The sequence below is a fragment of the Protopterus annectens genome, chromosome 6.part0 (assembly GCF_019279795.1).
Source record: "Protopterus annectens isolate FY-2018-M chromosome 6.part0, PAN1.0, whole genome shotgun sequence".
Lineage (NCBI taxonomy): Eukaryota > Metazoa > Chordata > Ceratodontiformes > Protopteridae > Protopterus > Protopterus annectens.
In genome coordinates this window covers 1,036,636,381-1,036,658,630 of record NC_056737.1, presented here as the reverse complement: position 1 = coordinate 1,036,658,630, position 22,250 = coordinate 1,036,636,381, and the positions used below count along the sequence as shown (strand labels likewise).

The following is a 22,250-nucleotide window of genomic DNA, read 5'->3' as shown; positions in this document are numbered from 1 at the left end:
AGAAAAGTTGAGAAAGAAAAATATAAAATAACATAATGCTTTTGAAGATTTAGAACATAATGATATAAAGTACTTTGACAAAGAAAAAAAATTGTATGAAAGAAATCAAGAAAAAAATGCAAGAATTGTTATATTAGCAAAATATTTTTACAAGTAAAAAGAGAAGTATCAAGTTACTTAAGTAGAGTAGTAAAGGAAGATGGTAGTGTAATGAAAGAAATAGAAAGAACCCAGGAGAAGATTATGAATGGTGTAGTACAATATATACAAGAAATGTTTTAAGAAAAAAGTTAGTGAAAAAAACATGGAAAGTAAAAAAAAAAAAAAAAAAAAAAAAAAGAGAGCATAAAGAATTGGAAAAGGAGATTTCTTTAAATGAGCTTGATAAAGTATTAACAAATAAATATAAATTTGGCTGCCGAACCTGATGGAATAGAGTACGAAATGTATAAAAATGCAAGGTATTGGTAAAAAAATATATTTTTTAAAGATTTTGAATGATTGGTTAAATGAATGTTTTATGTATGAAAAATTATGTATTGGCATACTTAAATTCATATGGAAGAAGGAAGATAGAAGAGAATTAAAAAAATGGAGACCAGTTAGTATTATATAATAGTGAATGTTAAGTTGTCACTCTCGCCTTCATTCTTGCTGGATGGGTTCGGAGCCGATCCTCGGCTCCGACTCGGCACTTGCTTTAGCTCGAGAACTCCTTTTACCAGCTCGAGGCAACCCTATATCCCATGATGCAAGGCGGAACTACCTCAGATCTCGTTTGCCGCTTAGCGAAAGAGGTCTCCTTTGCCAGCTGAGGTAAGTTTTTTCTTGGTAAAATAAGAAAAAGTGTAGTTAGGGGTTTATTTTTTCCCTTTAGTGTTAGTTTAGTCTGTACTTAGTTACAGCCCACCCTATTCCCTTCCTTTTAAACTTTTATAAAAATTTCAGTTTAAAGTTTTTAGTCAGGCCTAGTTCCCCAAGTTATTCCCTTCCTGTGTGTCTGTGTAAGGGATTAATTGGTGTGTTTGTTGGGACTGTTTGTGTTTTTCTTTCTAGGATGTCAAAAGAAGGCAAGGTCTCAGGCTTCAAGAAGTGTGACCAGTGCTGTCAGAAAATGTCTCTGACAGACGGTCACACTTCTTGTGTTTATTGCCTGGGGCCTTTGCACCTGCAGGACTCCTGTGCGTTGTGTCATGCTTTTAGCCAGAGAGTCCTGCAGGAAAGGAGGAACAAATTAATCCTCCGAGGTTTACTTAAACCTGAAGGTTCTCCTCCTAAGTCAGGGTCAGGAAAACCTCTTAAGCCACCAAGGTTCAGGCTACAGTGTCCAAGCCTCCTCCGGTGGCTCCGCCCGTCGGAGCCGATATCGCCCGGCTGGAGTCGATACTTCTTCTGTTCGAGTAGTGGGTTCGGTGCCGCCGGCTCCGATACCCTGACTACTGTGGCCTTGTCGGCTCCGGCTGGAGCCGACGCTGTATCCAGCCTCGGAGCCGAGAAATCCTCGGCTCCATCTGGAGTTCTAGGGACTTCGGCTCCGATGGCTTCGGCCCGTAAGAGATCTCAGTCCCCTCTATTATGAGTATCCATTCGGCCCGGGATCTCCTCTTTTGTCGGAGCGGAGCCATCGGAGCCGATCTTGAGATCTTCCAGGCTGTCTGACCACGATTTGGAGAGGGTGGTAAGCAGGCTGTTGAAGTCTCAGGCACTGGCCCAAATGCTCCATAGCCCGTCTCAACAGACTTCGCTATAGCCCCGATTCTTGAGATTCCTCCTCCGACTCCACACCAGAGTTCGGAGCCGGAGCTTCTTGGGACAGCGACTGTTTGATGCCGGAGCCGATACATCCTTCGGCTCCGCTGCCTTCGCCCGATCTCCTCCTTGAGACCTTCCTTGGAGGGATCCGGTCGCCGGGTTTCCACTGTCGGCTCCGAGGGGCTAGTGGCATCGGACCCTTGTCCGACCCCGCCTCCCTCTCGGGCTTCGCTTTGGTAAGCTCGGCGCCGACATCGGCCTCGAGCCTTCTCTCTCCTTGGAGCCGACCATTCCTGTTTCTTCGAGCGGTGTGTTCCGGTCTCCCGGGAGAGGAGCCTTTGAGGTGATGAGGAGTGTCCTGGCCTCTGAGCCTGGTCAACGGTCTATCCCTCTAGCTCCTCCCTCAGCAGTGCCTGCAGATGCCTCTTGCCAGCCTCTTGCTCTCAGGCCCAGGGATCCATCGCCCCAGGTTTCCCCACTGGGAATTTCCTCCTCTTCCGAGGTTTCTCCTGACCCTGCAGGGGAACCCCCTCGGAAGAGGACGTAAGAGGAAACACACAGACTCCCTGAGTCTACCACATCTGATACCGACTTAGATGAGTCGGAGGGTTCCCACGGTCCCCTCTGAGGATGTCTCCTTTTCAGACATCCTTGAGCTCCTCAAACAGAGGGGAATTGGCCTCCATTGACCCCTCCGAGGATGAGTCGGTATACCTGGAGGCTTTGGATCCCGACCCTCCACCTCCTGGGTGTCTCCGCCTTCAACCCACTCATGCAGGTAGTGGCTCGGAGGCGTGGCGGCTCCAGATTCTGTGGAACCTGTCCCCAGGAGACCATACAAGTTCATCACGGCCCCTTCGGATAAACAGTTCCTGTCCAAAGGTGTCTCTGTGGATGCTATGGTGGTGGCGGCCACTAAGAAGGAACTGGCGGATCCTTCAGTGCCTGTCCATCCTCCTAATAAGGATTCTAGGACCATGGACAGGTATGGAAAGCGGATGTTTTCTTCAGCGACCTTTGCTATGCGTCGCTGAATTACCTTTGTCACTTCACCAGGCTTCAACGAGATATTCTCAAGGAACTGGGAGAAGTAGTCCAGGATCCTTCTGCTGCTGGGGCTCAGGAAAAGATTGCCTCACAGCTTGCTATCCTGAATTCCATATCTAACTCCTCCATGCGGCTCATATCTTATGCGGCCGATGGAGCGAGCAGGGCCGCAGGCACAGGTGTTGCTCTTAGACGCCAAGCCTGGATGCGGCTGTGTAATTTTATGACCCCTTTAAGGCGTCCTTCACCAACACCCCCTTTGACGGTTCGGCTTTGTTCGGACCTCAGGTGAAGGATACTTTGACCAGATGTGAGCAGGACGGTAAAACTCTTTCTGCCGTTGGAGTCCAGTTTTCCACTCCTTCTAGACCTTACCCCAAGGGTCAGAAGGGGGGGAAGATGTGGTTCCGAAAAGCCCAAGGAGCTACACCGGACACACGTGGTCAGTTTACCCCCAGAGGCAGAGGGGGTAACAATAATAGACGCCGCCCTAGAGGCAGGGGGGGGTCCTCAGAACCAGGGCAACAGGGAGTCTCTTCCTGAGAAGCCCTTTCAGCATCCCTGAGGTGTTGCCCGACTGTCCACCCTTGGAGGCAGTCGGGGGAAGAATTTCACTGTACCCAGTAGCCTGGCAATCCCTATCCCAAGAGAAGTGGGTACAGTCGATCATATCCGAGGGTTACAAAATCCCCTTCGAAAGGTTTCCCGTACCTCTACAATCCCTTCCAGACATCTCACCACCAAGCATCAGCTTCTTCAGTCCAGAGACTACACCCTACAGCTTTGCAAGAAACTGGGAATTTCGGTAAATTTCAAAAAATCCTCTCTGCTGCCTTGCCAATCTATCATTTTTATAGGCGCAGAGTTAAATACCGTCAAAATGTTAGCCAGGCTAACAGATCAAAGGATTCTGGACATCCAGAAATTTGTTCAGCTTCTGTTACTAAGCAACAAGATCAAAGCCAGGTTTGTCTTGAAAGTTCTAGGCCTAATGGCTGCGGCCATTGTTCTTCTTCCACTGGCTCGCTTCCACATGCATCTTCTGCAGTGGATGTTATTCACGCAGTGGTCGTACCACAATCTGCCTATGAGACACGAAATCTTGGTAACACAGTCATGCAGGGCTCATCTACGATGGTGGATATCTTCCCCTCTTCTTCATCAGGGCCGACCCTTTGTTCCCCCTCCTCCAGTTGCCACAGTCACCACGGATGCCTCCCTGATCGGGTGGGGGGGGCATTATCAGGGCAGGATGGTCCACGGGACGTGGCAACCCATAGAATACCATCTGCACATGTCCTGGAGATGAGAGCAGTGCTTTTAACGTTGCAAGCCCTCGACGACTTTCTTCCCACAGGGACTATTGCAGTACAGACGGACAACATGTCCGTGGTCTGGTACATCAACAAACAGGGTGGAACCAGGTCCTATCCCTTATGTCGAGAAGCTCTCAGACTTTGGCAATGGGCGATCTCTTCTCAGCGGTTTCTGATAGCAGCGCACATCCCCGGCAGGTCCAACCTATTGGCGGACAGGCTAAGCAGATCTATTCTGATGCCTCACGAGTGGTCTCTCAATCAATCTGTAGTAGATCAGATTTTTCTGAAGTGGGGCACTCCTTGTTGCGATCTTTTCGCTACCCCTCAAAACAGCAAGTGCTTAGATTACTTCACACTATTTCCCCTTCCAGGCCAACCCTTGAGAGACTCTCTAACCCAGGATTGGCCTCGGGGACTTCTTTATGCTTTTCCTCCCTTTCCATTGATTCCACAAGTCATTCAGAAAGCCACCGTTTTGAGAGCAAAATTGATCCTCATTGCTCCATATTGGCCTCGACAAATTTGGTTTCCGTCTCTACATCGTCATCTTCTGGTGCAGCCCTGGCATCTGGACCCAGTTCCGGATCTTTTGATCCACCAGTCGGGTCAGCAGCACCGGGCCATTCATTCTCTCAACCTCACTGCTTGGTTGCTCCACTTCCTTCCCTAGCCAGGCTACCAATGATTTCTGACTCAGTCAGAGACATTTTAGTGTCTTCTTTAAAGTCGTCCACTAGAACTATTTATGCTAGCAAGTGGCGACGTTTTTCAATTTGGGCAAACGCCAGAAATATTGATCCTTTTACCGCTCCTGTACATTCTGTTTTGGATTTCCTGGCGGAGGTTTTTCATTCAGGATCCTCGTCATCTACAGTCAAAGTACAGCTGGCTGCTATTTCCAAGTATCATGTTGGCTTGCATGACAATAACATCATGTCTCATAGGTTATGCAAGGCCTTTTTAAGAGGAGTTTTTCTCCTAAAACCGCCTGTGAAACATCCTCCTCCGCAATGGGATCTGAACTTAATGTTGGCATCCCTAATTCTACCTCCTTTCGAACCGCCTGCTACGTGTTCATTAAAGTTATTGACGTGGAAAACTATATTTTTACTGGCTGTTACTTCTGCAAGAAGAGTTTTTGAGATTCAGGCCCTCTGTATTCGTTCACCTTATCTGGTTTTTCATAAGGATAGGGTTTCGCTAAGAACTAACCCTTCCTTTCTTCCCAAGGTTGTATCTCAAACCAATATTAACCAATCTATTGATCTACCAGTTTTCTTTCCTAACTATTCTGACAGAGCTGAACAGAAGCTGCACTTTTTGGATGTTCATCGTCAGCTCAGGTACTACTTGCATAGGACTAAACAAATCAGAAAATCAGACCAATTGTTTGTCTCCTATGCAGAAAACAGGTTAGGTCTTCCAGTTTCTAAAGTGACCTTATCTAGATGGTTGACTTCCACCATTTCCTATGTGTACTCTCTAAGGGGCAAACAACTATCTTCTAAGCCAAAAGCACATTCCACCAGGAGTCTATCCACTTCTGTAGCCTTTCAGGATAGACTTCCCATTGACACTATTTGTGCAGCAGCTACTTGGGCCACACCTCATACCTTTGTGTCTCATTACAAGTTGGATTTGGCCTCCAGAGATAGGGCCAGTTTTGGTTCCACAGTTCTCAAGAGTCTGTTCCATTGAGCCACCCGGGATACAGGTGCTAGGGACGCGGTCCCATCCAGCAAGAATGAAGGCGAGATTGACAACTTAACATTTAGAAGTTATGTACCTACCATAACGTTCCATGTTAGTTGTCTTCTCGCCTTCTTTCTTAAGGCCCTCCCTCCTTCCCCCTGGCCTGGACAGATCTTGGAGAGTTCCTATTAGATTGCTTCCTCTGGAGCATTGTTATGAGGACTTCTTTTAGGAACCATGGTTCCTAATTATGTTAGGATAGTCTTTAGCAGGGTCAGTTAGCTGCCAAACGAGATCTGAGGTAGTTCCGCCTTGCATCATGGGATATAGGGTTGCCTCGAGCTGGTAAAAGGAGTTCTCGAGCTAAAGCAAGTGCCGAGTCGGAGCCGAGGATCGGCTCCGAACCCATCCAGCAAGAAAGAAGGCGAGAGAAGACAACTAACATGGAACGTTATGGTAGGTACATAACTTCTAATTATAACATCTTTATGAAAGTAATACAAAAAAGAGATTTGAAGCTAAAATGGAAAATATTATGGATGATGTATGGATCTATATTGCATCCTTAAAAAACCTATTCAGCGAACGCTTGTTCCCCGACCAGTAAACAGTGAAATCCAACTTCTTTGAATGGCTATTTCAACGAATTGTTTCCTAGGGAAAAAAAAATTGCTTGGCCAACCAGAAGCCAGACAAACTTTCAAACCCTTCAAAGTGGGGGGGGGGGCTTTGTCTGCCACCCCTGCCCTCAATGTGGGGAGGCTGTGCCCCCACACCTCCCTAACTATACTAACTCCGAGATCACACTACAGTGGGGAAAAAGGGCAAATTCCCAATGATGGCCAAGCGTTTTTTCCCCTAGGAAAAAATTCTCTGAAACGGCCGTTCGTGAGGGTTAGCTTTCACTGTTTATTGGTCAGGGAACAGGCGTTCACTGAAGAGGTATTTTGAATATGTAATATAGACCCTATGTGTGTGTGTGTGTGTGTGTGTGTGTGTGTGTATGTATGTATATATATATATATATATATATATATATATATATATATATATATATATATATATATATATATATATATATGTGTGTGTACGTATGTATGGATTTACTTCATAAAGTCGAAAAACCAAAACGTCAAACTACTAAATTTCAAGACCACAACATTGAAATTTCAAAATGTCGAATAACCATAAGATCGACATCCTAAACAATGAAACTTCATAACGTCGAAAACACTATTTCAGATGAGTCTTTGAAGCACAACTCCTTTCTAACATGAAAAACAATAAATCTGGACTTGAGCATTCCACATCACACTTTTTTATGTTTTTGAAGGGGGTTGTGCTCCCTGCACTCCCATACCCCTAAAAATTAAATATACCAACTCCCTGATTGCACTGCTTCGAGGAAAAGTTTTCCATATTGCTACTTCACATCTTGCGGGGTACGTTTCTAATACAAAGCCGCAGTAGCATCATCTACCAACAAGTAGGGTATATCTCGTGATACAGCAGCTCTATATTTTAATTCTGTACATGAAGCATACTTCTCTATTTCTACAGGATCTCCTGCATAACTGTATGAAACAGACTTAGTTAACTGCTCTCCATTACTCAATGAAATGCTGGCAGCATATCCTTTAACATTTGCATGACAATTTATATTTGCAACATCAGTTCTTTTTAGTTTTTAATGAGCACCCTAAATTGTACACATAACCTTCTATTATTAACACTGATTTACCTTTTTGTAACCGTGTTGTATTGTACAGCTGTCTGCTAGAACCGGGGCTTGCAAAAGTAACATCCGTTATAGTGTTTTTTTTTTCTGTGATTTGAGATATGCAGTACACCATCTTAAAGGCATACCACCCTTTTTGAAGTTTACACAGCTCTACTGAATGAAATGTGATGTTATAAGGTACAGTAATATGAATTTTCAAAGTTTAAACAGTTTGATGTTATGGTCTCTGATTACAATTTTGATGCTCTGGTTTGTCAACTTTATGAAGTAAATCCATATATATTTATATGTAACGGGAATTATGATTTTCAAGAATTAATGATGGTTAGAGAATTTGTGGATGATATTATGAATAGAAAAGAAGAAACAAAAATCATGATAGGAGACCTTAATAAGGCATTTGATACAATTGTACATGAAATGTTATGGGTAATAATGAAAGAATATAAGTGAGAAAGGAAGTTATAAAATAAAATAACTTTTTTTATCTTTTCTTTTAATGTATTCTTAATGTCTGTTCTTATAATATCCATATTTAATCATACCCATGTTTATTTTATCCAGTTCTTTTATATCTTCAAAAAATCTTTCTTTACAGTTTTCCCTCATATTTTTTTTTACTCTTTTACATTTCAAAAACACATGTTAGCATACAGTAATAGTAAAGTAAAAATGCTTTTAATGGCTGGTTAAACCAAGAAATATATATGAAGAGTGGTGTAATACAGGGATGTCCATTCAGTTGTATACTCTTTGCATTAGTTATGAATGTGATAGCATGTGAAATAAATCACAAAATAAAGGAGGTTGGGGTGTGTAACACCTGAAGGGTTAAGAATTCTAGTTATGTTAACATATGCAGATATCATTATAATAATTGCAAAAATAACATTCGGATAAAATAAGTAATTTGTACAAATTAGTGTCTAGAGGTGATAGTGATAACTTTAAATAAAGAGAAAAGTAAAGGTTTAGGTGATGTAGCAAAGATAAGGGGTATTTATTTTACAGTAAAAGAAATTTCTGCATTAGATATAACATTTGGGAATAAAGATGTAAGTATAATTCAGTGGGGAAAAACGGAAGAAATAAAACAAACCTGCCTTTTCTGGAGAACATATAAATTGTCATTCAGAAGAAAAGGCTTATTTAATAAATTCAGTGCTAATGGGGGGAAAAAAGCATACTTAGCAAACATATTTATATTTCCAACAGTATTTGGAAAGGAATTATTGCAGATGATGTTTTCATTTATATGATGTTCTAGATTGATCCTAGTAAAACAGGAGTTTTTTTATGTAAATAAAGAGGAAGGAGGTTTAGGGTTGTATATGCTGCTTCATTAAATTTGTACCAAGTGCTAAAGTGGATAAATGAAAAAGATGAGAGATTAATAGTAAAATTATATAAATATAGGTATGATACATTTTGAGGAATGGTAAATAAGAGGAAAAGATAAAAGGAGTGTATAAATGAAGAAATAAAATGTTAAAAGAAAAAATATTTTTTTGGGGGGAAATAAAAATTGATGATACAGAATAAAGATATGAGAAGTATGGTGTAAGAATGTAATGATAAGTTTAACATTACTATGTAAAACCATGGTTAAAATCTAACAGATGAAAAACATTAAAGCTATAAAAATGAGAAACAGATGGTGTAATCAGAAAGTAGAATGTCAAGATTTTTTTGTGAAGACTGGTAATAGAAAAAATTGCCAGTAATAGAAAATATGCCATATAAAAAGAAAAGTGATGGATTATATTTACATCGTCAAGAAGAAGAAACTACGGAACGTGTTTTTGAAATGTAAAAGAGTAAAAATATTTATGGGTGAAAACTGTGTAAAGAAGATTTTTTGAAGATATAAAAGAAGTGGATAAAATCAACATGGAAATCATTAATAAGGATCTTATAAGAATAGAAGTTAATCATATGTTAAAAGAATAGATAAAAATTTATTTTATGTTGTATGGAATGAAATAATAAATTTAAATGATGTTTAATGGTAAATTGATTTTAGCAACAATATTAAGTAAAATCAGATGGTGGTTATGAAAAAAGAGGGGGTCTAATAGGGATAAAAATTAAGTATGTTTGCAAAATTATGAATATGTGTAAGTAGGTTTGTATATCCATATAGTTATGCATTTGTAAATAATGTTGCAAGCAAGAGTTCTTTTTGTGTACAAGTAAAGGACCCCTACTCTTTTTGCCAAGTGCTATGGAATCTTTTACATTTACTTGAACTACACCATACACAGGCAGATAGGATCTGTATTTAACATTTCATCTTAAGATTGGTGCACTCAGGAGTGCAGCCCTCCCCGTATGTTGCACTGCAGTATTAGCATTGGAAAATTAATCCCAGTACCTTGTGTGGGAACAGAACTCATGACTTTCTGCAGCAAAGGCCAGTGTACTATCTTTATTGGTACATTTGAAGTAAAACGCATTTCCCAGACTCTTCTCTAGATGTCACAGAATTATTTGATGCTACACTTGTCATCTTAATATATAAAATAGTATAAACTAACACTGTGCATCATAGAATCTTTATCTTGTAATAATATTAAAATAAATAATTTTTCATTTGATGATGGCATGGTTTGCCTTGCATAATCTCAAGTGCAAGTAAGGCAGCCCAGTAGCCGGCCGCAATTTTGTGTAGTAATCCTCTTATAAGTGCTGTAAGAAAGATCTGAAGATGGTGTCAATTAGTGCACGTCTTATACCACTAATGTTCTTGCATCCTGGTGGGAGGACCATGACTGAAGTCCTGGAGGAATGTAGTGCTCTGAAAGTTGGGTCAGTCAGTCAGGCTTCCTGCAGGCAGGAATCCCAAAATTAAGGATTTGAAACAGTGAATTTATAGTTTCTGTCACAACTGTACTTACTTATTGCAAAGACATACAGACAGTATAAGACGTTAAAGGCTAAGGATAATGCAAGTAAACGTGATATTATAAATGTGGGAAAGTGAAAGGCAGATGATTGCAGATCATGATGGTGATGAAGCAGGTGGTAAAGATACCGGAGGGAGGGTTTTTTGACGAGGTAATGGATGTAGAAGGAAGGAAAGAATAAACTGGGATCAGATCTCAGGCACCTGCAGGAGGAGACTGTAAGTCATACATAGTGTTTTATAAGTAAGATTTGGTCACAGTCACATGCTTATAAGGAGCCATTTTAAGAATGTAAGAGAAAGGGCATTAACATTATTTTCTCAGAGAAAGATAAAATAAAGAAAGTGCTACGGTATGTTAGATTAACCAGTGTTAGATGGGACTTTGAGGGAGGAAACCATAAGAAGGGAGCTTATGGAAATGGCAGAGGAAATTAAAAACATGGTGATGATGTATCATATGTCCTACAAATTGCTAGGAACATGGGCTTGAATCAGAAAATCTTTTTTAACACCTTTATTGAATTGTCACTGATGACACTGGCAAATTTATATTTATATGAAAGTAATCAAACTGTACTAACAAGTTCACGTTTACAAACAGTAGACTTCACATATATTGCTGTATATCATATAGCCTAAGCAACCTTACATAAATTATTCAATTCCTGCCCCCCTCCCTTTTTTGTTAAACAGGAAACAGCTTTGCCTCTGCCATAAGTGATGGCTGAATAATCATACAGTTATATAAATGAAAACATACCACACCGACACAATCCTAGTTGCAAGCATTTTACATTACAAACCATACTGGCACTCTCCCAGTTGCAGACATTATACATAACTTATAATCTACCCAATCATTTTCAAACATTGCATAGCTCATTTAAGTCCTGCCTTCTTTTAAACTTCATTCCTTCCCTGTATGTTTTGTTCCCTCAGTTGCCATTTTGTTTCTATGTAGTTTGCTCCTACCCTTTTCTAAAGAGCTCAATTCCAGTTGTTTTATATCTGTTATTATATTCCCTACTTCTAGTATAGTTGGTTTAAATTTTGATTTCCATTTTCTAGTAATTGCTTTTTTGGCAGCCACCATAATTAGACACAACAAAGCCTTACCATGTCAAGGCAATTCCGATTCTGTATCATAGCACAGAAAAAGCATCTCCCTCACCACACCAATCTGCCTACCCAGCATCTATGACAGTGCATCCTGCAATTAATCCTTAAAGTATGACAACTCACCTCGTTCCCAGGATATATATTTCCAGTTACCTGTTTTCTTCCCCATTATGCCTGTCTACCTGAGGAAAATTTAGTTGGAGTTTACATTCAGTATAAAAATATCTATGTAAACATTTCCAGGCAAAAGACATACATATGTCCTCCTATTGCTTCTTTGTGAATTGCTTATCCAGTCTCTCTTCCCAATCCTTTCTAACCTCCTCTGATTCATTCTTATAGCTATCATGCAATATTTTATATGCTCTACTAATGATTCCTTTCTAATGTCAGCTTCTGTTCTAGATTCTACTAAAAGCTCTATCAGTGCTGGTCTTTTGTTTAGGACCCCCCCATTTCTTTCTCTTTGCATATACCCTGATATCAGCCCTTGGTAGGGAAGGCACTTTCTAACCTGCAGTCTCAATACATTTTCGGCATATTCCTATTCTATAATCTTTACCTCAATAGTTATTTGCTCCTAATAGTTTCGTTCTTTTGCCAGTTTTCCCCAATAACTTCCAGCTCCATCTTGCCTATTGTCTGTATACCCAATTGCAGTCACCTCTATTGGCAGAATCTCCTTTCTCCATTCCCATATTGCCTTCGTTCTTAGGATACTTTCTGCTTCTTATCCACCTTAAAGGCCTGCATCCAAAATCCCAGTCTCTCCTTGTTTCTTGAGCATCAAAGTCTGAAATACCCCTTCAAATTGAGTAATCCCAGTCTGTCTTGTTCTACTGGAAGAATCAGCTTATCCTTCTTGACTCTAGCCTTCTTCCCCTCCCAGATAACGTCCATCACCTGTTTGTTAATTGCTATCCAAAACTTCTCCTCTGGTTGATAAATATACCTGACCTGTCTATAAGACAAATGGGAATAAAAACATTTTAACTGCTTGTATCTTACTATCCATATCCATATCTATATTAAATCCTCAACTCCTCTTCATCGACACGTAATCAGTGAAGTCACTAAACTTCGAACATTCACAACAGGGATTCCTTTCCCTGGGAAAGAAATCGCTTGCCCTCAAAACACAAACACACCACTTCAAGCATAACAAAGTAGGGGGACACCCCCCCTAACTAAATATACCAACTCCAAGATCGCACTACAGTGGAGAAGACGGCAAAGTAACATTGATAGCCAAGCGTTTAGTGACTTCAGCTGATTACGTGTCGATGAGGCGTTCGATGGAGCGCCTCTGAGTATATGATATAGACCCTCCATAGCCATATAACAAAGCTTCCATTTTTTTCAATTTTTGTATTATCTTTTGTTTAGTCTCTCCACACATATCCTTAGCTTCCACACCAGAATAATTTTTAATCCATACTCCTAAATACTTCATTTTATCATGTCCCTGTAAATGTGGATATTGCTTAACCAATTCATGTGTGAGTACAAAATTTACTGCTGTTATCTTTGTTTTACAAGAACTGGCAACAGGAAAAAGTGTAGCCGCAGTGTCCTCTAAATCGCAAAGTTTATTACACAAAAAGACAGTAAATAAGCGCCTTCATCTCTGGCATTTAGAGACTTCATCAGAATATTGAATTACTAAATTCACATCCTATAAAAACATTTAAAACACACACACACACCCTTTTAAATCATCCAATAAACAACAGAAACTACAAATTGAAGGTAAGGTAACATCTTAAAGTAATATTACAGAATATAGAGACCCAGCAAATGAATACCAATGTATACAAAGAGCTATTGCATGTGTACAATATAAAATTAACAAATCTGTATACACACACAATGTGAAACCACCAAAAATATGTATTCAGTTTTATCCCCCCTTTTTTTAAAATACATTTAAAAACATTGTATAAATAAATGTAAATGTATAAACACACCAAATAACTGTGTGTACATGTAAAAACTACCTTTCTAAGGTTATAAGTTTGAAAAAACAGGAAATGGAGAAAGAATCATTTAGCTCTGGCAATTGTGTAGCATTACGTTGAACCTGCTATAAGGCGTCTTGTCTCTCTAGATACAAAGTCCCCCCCCCCCCCCAACATCTACATCAAGAACTTCTAAAATGGTAAATTTGAAAGTATGACCAGGACAATCCATACAATGTTTTACCAATGCATTTGTGTTTTTTTTTAATTCTATTCTATTTGCTAATTTTATATGGTACATATGCAATAATTTTTTTGTATATATTGGTATTCATTTGCTGGATGAAGTCTGTGAATAGTCAGAGTCAAAAACGCTTATTATTGCCTTTGTTTTAGCTTCATTAATTTTGTATCTTAAAAAGATCTGAAACTGTCTCAAAATGTTCCACAACACTGTAATATCTCATTCTGCTTTTGTCAGTTATAAAATAATGTCATCTGCAAACAGATCCAGCTTTTCTTGACTACCATACCAATTATATCCTTGAATTTATGAGTCCCTTATTTTCTTTGTCAGTGGTTCTAAATATAATAAAATAACAAAGGGGAAAGAGGACACCCCTGCCTGGTTCATGTACTCAAGCAGAAATTATTAGAGAAGACCCTACTCACTTTAATTTTTGCCCCCAATCCCTCATATATCCTCCTAATCAACTTTAAAATTTTGTCAGGAAATGCAGATGCTTCCATAGCCCTGCTCATAAAGTTCCACTTACTCTGTCAAATGCTTTCTCTGCATCAAGACCCACCAACAACAATGACATTTTCTGACATTCTGCTTCCCATGTGGATCATCAATATTCTGTTAATGTTGTCAAATGTTTTTCTCCCCTCCACAAAACCACATCGATCCATATCTGTCAATTTTGTAATTCTTTTTGCTGTTATACATACAAACACTTTATAATTATGGTTTAGTATTGAAAAGGGCCTGTATGAAGCTGGATCTGATGGATCTTTACCCTCTTTAGGTATTACAGCTACCACCACTTTCTTCCAGGATGTTGGCAATTATCCTCCTCTTAAAATACTGTTAAAGAAAACCTAAACCTTCCAGATCTTTATTATTTTTCCCCTCCTAACTTCCAGACTTCCATAGAAATACCATCTATTCCTAGGGACTTTCCTATAGATTGGCTATACATCACAATTTTTATCTCATCTCCTCCTATCCTAACCATTAGCAATTGAACCTCATGTACCTCTAGTCTTGGCATATTTAATTCTTACATAAACATTTCCATTTCTGTCTTTTCTTGATTTCCATATTTCTCTGCTATATACAGACTTTTATAGAATTTCTGAAATATTTGTATTACCTGTATAGGATCTTATGTTTACCTTCCTTGTTATAGGCTCCCTAAGTTTGGTAACAGCCTTTCTGCTTTCTGTTTCCTGAGTCATTGTGCTAAAAGTTTTTGTGCTCTAGTGTTATCAGAAGCAGTTGCTTAACAGCAGTCTTTCTAGACGTGTGTATATTATTGAGGTAATTCCTTATTTTCTGCTTAACATTCTGCAGTTGATACTCTTCTTGTTCTGTGAGAGTCCCCCTGTTCTGCAATACTTTAACATTTGTCAGTCCCGCTAAATAATTCTTGTTACTTCTTAACCATAACTCCTTTTTTTTATTTCCACCTTATTTTTAAACTCCACCTTAATTTTATTCCACTCTCTAGCTATATTTTCAGAAATAATGTATATCCTCTCCAATAGGTCCTTAATAATCTCCACTGTCCATTCCTTAAATTCCTCTCTTTTCAACAGGTAGGTGAGAAAGCACCAATGTCTCATTTTTTATTTCATTACTGTATGTTTTTAGTTTAGTTATTATTGATGCATGATATGAAAAAGTTATTGTGTGTTTCAAGACCTTCAATTAAATGCACATGTTCCTGTGAAATGTAAATTCTGTCTAGCCTAACCCAGTTTTTATATCTTGGGGAATAATATATAAATTCACTCTGAACTCCTGTTAGTGAATTCACATCGTCCATGCCAAATATTTTCATAAATTTCTTCAAAAATCTACCCTCCTTTGTTTTACTTTCCCTTCTGGTCTCTCCAGACACATCTTCACTGTTGCAAATCAAATTCCAGTCCCCACCTGTAAGTAATATTCCTTGCTCTAAACTGATCATTTCTCTCCAAAATTTCTTAAGCTCCATTGTAGCAGTTTTAGTTGGAATATAAATACATGCCAATGTAATCCTCCTCCCCTGTCAGTAGCCCCTAGCACTACACATCTGCCATTGTTATCTGTTTTATCCTCTTCTATAACTATCTGAGCTCCTCTTGCAATTAATATAAGTACTGTTCTTTTCCTTTGTACAAGGTATCCCACTGAATAACCGTCCTGAAAACCTTTCTTTATCAAATTCACGTGTTCAATTTTTTCCAAGTGTGTCTCATGTAACATAGCTGTTTTCACTCTGCATTTTTAATATAGTTCACTATTCATTCTTTTTTTGTATTTATATGTGAGACCATTGACATTTAAGATGTTGCAGAAAGCATCATTGTATTAAAAAGTTATTATTCCCACCTTTTATGTAAAACACCTTTTTTTGTTTAATGTCTAGTTCCAGCTTTTGTTTTACTTGCATACACTGTTTGGCAGGTTGAACTTTTATATTGTTGTTTCTTGTCATATCCATTTGACCCTATGTCACATGTTTTATAGAATGCCCTACAAATACCTCCCTAAAAGCTATTAATTTAATACTACCACATAAAATTATGTACATCTTCAAATATTGAAGTTTTACCCTCCTGATAGGAAGAAATGTCCCAAACTGACAGCCACACTCACAGACTTGAGTTAATCTAAATGAAAGGCTGTCCATGCTAAGGGGCATGGTGCAGCCTGTGCTTCTACTAAGTGCTTTAACTGGTTTTATCTTATCTTTATAGCTTTCACAGCTGGGAAAACCCCTGAATACTTCTAGAGAATATTATCTCTTAGACAGTTTCTCTTTTCTTTTTTTTTTCCTCAGTGAATCACTCTCCACCAGAGTGTAACCAATTTCTCTATAGGATTGTCTCCATGGAGACATGAGAATCAGATGGTCAATTTTTCTTGTTTACATGGAGACATGTTGGCCAGATACAGAATTACTACTAAGCATATATTCATTTGTTAGAAAAAACCCTCCTAATATTCAATATTCTTTTTCATTTACTTGCTTTCTATTAAAACTTGTTACCAAATCAATCTAAGGTCCATAATGCAGTCATTCTCCCATGTAAGAATGAGAAAAAACATATTAAGTTTTCTTTCATCGTGCTGTTTTAACCAGGCTTTTTTTTTACATTGCAGTGGCTATATTTCTTAAAATTGAAAAAGAGAAGGGAGAAAGAAAGGAAAAAAACAGCAGCAGCACCTGTTTACAATCCCCATTACACTTAAAAATAAGAAATGAGAAAACTTTACATTTTAGCGTACAAAGAAAACCATCCACCACAAACATAATACTGTTAAGAAAAAAATGTTTTCTCTACTTACAGTTGACTTTCTCCCCTGTCTTCCCCTCCCCAGAGCATTTTTCCAAACATTAATGACATGAAGTAGGGAATATATTTTAGAGTCCCCCACAAGTCCAATAAATTCTGGAAAAGTCCAGTATTTCCAGATTTTCTTGTTCCGTCATATTTCACAAATATAATTATTGCATTGTAATCCCACATTAAGTTACTGATTTTATTACTGTTCATCTCTATCTCTCAAATCCTGTCTCTGCTTTATTTCCAACATACTCTCGATCCTTCTGGTCAACTCTCTTGCTCCCTTCCTTCTCAACATTTTCTGTTGAAACATTGGAAAAAGCTTCACAGGTACAGTCTCTATATGGTCTTTATTACCAGACAAGCAAGAAGCAGAATCTCCTGTTTCACAGTTCTCTGTTTGTTGTACAAACTTTTGTATTTCCTCCCTAGCATGTACTTCATCAAAAAATGATTTTGTCCTTCTAGGGAAGAATATCTTGAAGACAGCTGAGTACAGCAGTTTGAATCTCACACCTACCTGTATCTCCACATTCCTTGAATAGTGGAATGAATTTCCTCCTCTTCTGCCTGGTGTACAATGATTAATCATTCTCTATAAACACTCTGCTGTCTCAAACTTTTAGTATTTTGTCCTTCTGCCACAGTTTTTTTTTCAAAATTAACTCCTTCTGTTGGTAGGATTGCATCTTTACTATTAAATGTCTAAATTGGTTTCTCATAGCCCGGTTTGGAGCATGTACACGATGTGTCCTTTCAGCTAACAACTCCTGCTGTAGAATACCATTCCAGTTGCTTATTTGTGCTTTCATAAAATTAATGCAGTCTGTTCCTTCCAGCTTCTCTGGTGTAGCTGAAAATCTTAGGTTTTCCCCTTCATGCTGTGTCCTCTAATTCTATTATTTTTGAAACATCTCTTCCTGAGTAGTCTTCTATTCAGCCAGCCTTTTCTTCATTTCAGCCTCCGATCTTTGCACCTCACCTCATCTGAATATCTGTTTAAAGTTTCTTCCATTTTTACAGCCTTTTGTTTGTGTTGATATACTCCATCAGTGTTTTGTTTATTTTTAACCAGGTTTGTTTGCAGTTGTCTTATATTTTCTTGCAAGTTACTGGAAGTCATGTCTTGAGGTTGCTTAGCTTTTGCTGAACAGCTGCAGAACTGTCCCTAGTCAGATTCTTCCTCACTTTTTGTAGCTGATTTTTTTCCAGGTGCTCTGTATTTCTTTTTCCTTGGCATCCAGGCAGTACACTTACTAGCCTTTTACTGAAATTTACCCATAAACGCAAAAGTCTAATGGCCTTCTCTGTTGAGTTTCTGTTTTCACACTGGGAGAGCTAAAGTTAAGCTTAGTCAGTGTGCAGCCTCTTGGAAGTCCATGAATTAGACAATCTTGAGAATAAATGGATATTGTTTCATTTGAAATGAGTGGTGGAATGAAAGTATGGCTATATTGATAAATGGGGAAATTTTCTAAATAAAAGGCTCCTAACTGGTCATAAGAGAATATTTCTAACACTCTGTTTCAGAATGTTGACAATTACATTAAAAACTCATAGGAATTTGGATGTAGTGAGAAAAATTTGTTAGTGCAAGCCAGGTGCGTACTGAACTGTATTTAAGAATGACAATCACACACTTCCTTCTCGCAACTATAAGAAGCTTAAAAAGAAATGGGAACTATGAAGGAGTGAACTGGGAGACCAGAATTTGACATTGGTGTTCTTTCATTATTGTTTTCGTAATGATTCTTGAACAAGAAGTGAAAAACTATGTTGCCAAGACAGCTGGGTGAGTCTGAATAGTCAGTGGACATAACAGTTTAGAGTGAGTAATAGGATTTGGTGTTCATGAAGTGATAAAGCAGTGTTTGTTAAAGAACAACGTTATGTTTCTTGTGAAGTACAGGTTAAATAAATCCTTATGAATTCATAACAATCTGTGTAAGTTACTGTAATCCTCAAAGAACAAGCTTCAAACCATGGTAGTTCAAAAGTTTGGACACAGTACACCTGGAGCCACCGTTCGTGATAAAAAGGTACTTTAATACTGAAATGCTGATTGAAAACAAGTAAAAGATGAGCTCTTTCATCTTCTTAATGAGAGTTCTTCAGATCAAGACGTTTTCATTAAGAAGATGAAAGTGCTTATCTTTTACTTATTTTTATCACTATTTCAATATTAAAGCAACCCTTTTATGGTGAATCGTGGCTCCAGGTATAGTGTGTCCATACTTTTGAACTACCAAAGTTACTGTAATGTTTTAGACCATCTAGGGCAGATTTAGTAGTGTTTTCCATTTTGACTGACTGTTGTTAAATGTTGCGGAAAGAAAACAGTTTAACTGCAGACAGTTTTAACATGCTGGGTTTTAATTGGAGAGACATAAAAGTTTATTTTTGGATGGAGGATGTATTGAGAAGAATGCCTTATAAGAAATGGTGTCAAGAGCTTGAAATGGGGTACAAACAGCCTTCTAAGTCTTCATACCCATGTTCTTTGTTATTGACAAATGGAACAAAAAGTGTACTATATTAATAACTCATAGTTGGATATGATCCCAATGTCAGTTAATCTCCATCTGTGTAGGACAGCATCTGATGGCTTCTCTACCTGCACCCAGACTGCCCACATTTTCAGTGGCAGTGGGAGCTGTGAATTCCTGGGTGAGGCAGTCCCCATTCAGCTCATCTGTTCTGTGTTGAGTCAGGTGGTAAAACGCAGACCAGTTTGTTTTTCCCGCAGGGTGGCCTGCCTTGTCCATTGGAAGTCCATTCCCCCCTTTTTTGTAGTGGCTCTTCTTAATTTTGCTGTATGCTGTCATGTTGGGGGGGCATGTCTGTCCTTTCTGTTCTGCCCTCTGCTTACTGTGTGATGTACACATTATAGCTTGGACTTACTAGATCCAAGTTCCACTAGGTGAGCACCTAGTGCTCCTGCTAGATGGCATCTGTGTGCAGAGTCAGATCCTTCTCCGTGCCCCAGAACAGGTGACCTGACAGTAGTTCACTCCCATCTTTCCCCACCAGCTTCTACAGATGCCTGAACCACTGTCCTTCTACACCATGGATGTTGAGTTATGATCACAGTGCCTGTGAGCTTTCCATAATAATGGTAATAAGGTAGAAGTATAGATATGTAGAGTATTGAAAGGCATATGAAGGACTGGAAAAATACAAATTATAATGGGTCATTATGAAATGGAGGTAGGAGAAGCAACTTCTGTGATAATTGTTCTTGTGTCTGCTTTCTTTGGCTAGTGATATTAAGCTGATTAGAATGGCAACTCTTATACTATATTCAATCCTAAAGTGTAATTTTTAGAAAACTTATTTTTGCCTTCAAACCCAAGAGAAGAGAGAGAATCTGCAGATATAGTTCCTTTCCAGAATTTCTAACCCATTGATGTAGTAGCAGTTCTAAAGATTTTCAAGCCATTTTGGGAAGATGGAAGTAGGCAGTTAAATAAATAGTAACTCTTATGTTGCTGAGTCTTGTTGTGGTGATAATAGGGTAGGTAGGGGAAGAGGAAACAAGTCATAATTTCTGGATTGTTACTAGAAAGCACTAACCTATTTTGCAGATAGATAGATACTACATTAGTTTAAAATTGCTGTAAAAGGGAGAGGTGTTTATTTTTTCCTGTAGTAATGCTATGCTTCTTAGCTGATCTTTGTTTCTCAAGTGATTTTAGAGTTGTTTTTTTTTTGAGTATTGCTGACATTTCTGTCTGTTGGGACACCTTATAGTAGAGCTGCTCAGCCAGTCCTCACTGTTTGTATCCCACTAACTGAAACTTCCATTCCTCGGGTACTGCTGCTGATTAAGAATAAAGCCATACTTTTGTGTTATTTCTTTATGAATATATGTTAATGTAGACGCTGTGGAAATCATGCAAGCATGAGATACAGAGTACAGTTGGCTTAATATAGTCTTGACTGAAATAGTTTATGTCTGTTTGATTTTGTACTTAGTCTGTAGTAGCAGGGACTTTCGGTGAATGAATGGGGTCTTGCCTCCTTGCAAAGACACTGCTACCCTTTTCATTGTTTTAAATTTCACTCTTTATGCAATGTTTTTGGTGATCTTTTCAGAGTGTTTGTGTTTATATGCTTGCTTAAGTTTTTTTTATACGTACAGTCACTTTCTGAGCAGTTTCCTAAAGTAGGGAATTGATGTATATTCCTAAGATTAGATGCCCTAAATTCATTTTACTGTCCAGAAGCAACCTTATATCCTTTTGGTAAATTATTTAAGTAAGAAAAGGGGACTGTAGACTAACAGTGAATTAAGTAAGAAATAAGGGGAAAAATGCTGATGCTTTGCAAATAAAAGTCTTCTTTTGAGCAGAATTAATTAACTTTGTCATTATGTTTAGAAAACACAGACAGGACATCGCTGGCAAATAAAGACAAAAAAAATCGTCCAATGCAGCAGGAAGATGAGTATCGTATTCAGATGGTACTCAACCACTGCTTGAAAAAGGAACCGTTTTCAGCAGGAACACCAGCAGAACAAAGTTTCTATGAAACTGATACAGTACGTACAACACCGAGTAGAGGTAAGATTCTTATGTATTCTTCAGTAACAAAATTTAACTTGTCATCAAAATTGGTACATTTATTGACCGTGATTAAATTTATTACAATTTTCTCAAGGTTTAAGCACAGGAGACTGTATTTTAAAATGGCCTCAGAACAGTAGTTGTAATTTATCCTGGAGCATTATCCAACTCATTTCTGTCTTCTGATTCATATGAGTTTGCTTTAATTCCACCTGGAAAAGATCTAGGCTTTATGCTTTCTTTAGCAAAGATGGATGCTTCATGTTTCCATGCACAGAATGACAAAAATACGGTATTTTTCTGAATGGAAGAGATTGGGAATTTGATATCAGCCAAAGAACTTGTCCCCTTTCTAGACAGTTTACCCTATAGATATTTCTGGCATTTATTCAATTTTGAACTGTAATATTACTTTGATAAAGTACATTAATGTATTTATAATTTGTTTGTACTCCTTCCAAAGGGTCTGATTCAGACATTTCCCTTGGTGTGTAGCACAGAACATTGCAATATAACTTACAAAGGTTACATTAAATGGATGCATGTTATATATAAACATTATATATCAAAATAGCAAAACACAAACAG

General features: G+C 38.5%; 1 protein-coding gene across 1 annotated transcript in view; it reads left to right on the top strand.

The window, feature by feature from the left end:
* Window positions 1–22,250, top strand: part of ATG2B (autophagy related 2B) — a 1,825,281-nt gene that overhangs the window by 337,183 nt on the left and 1,465,848 nt on the right. Inside the window, exon 7 of the mRNA XM_044074646.1 lies at window positions 21,477–21,659. Within this exon, the coding sequence (XP_043930581.1) occupies window positions 21,477–21,659 (183 nt within the window). The remainder of the gene's footprint in view (window positions 1–21,476; window positions 21,660–22,250) is intronic.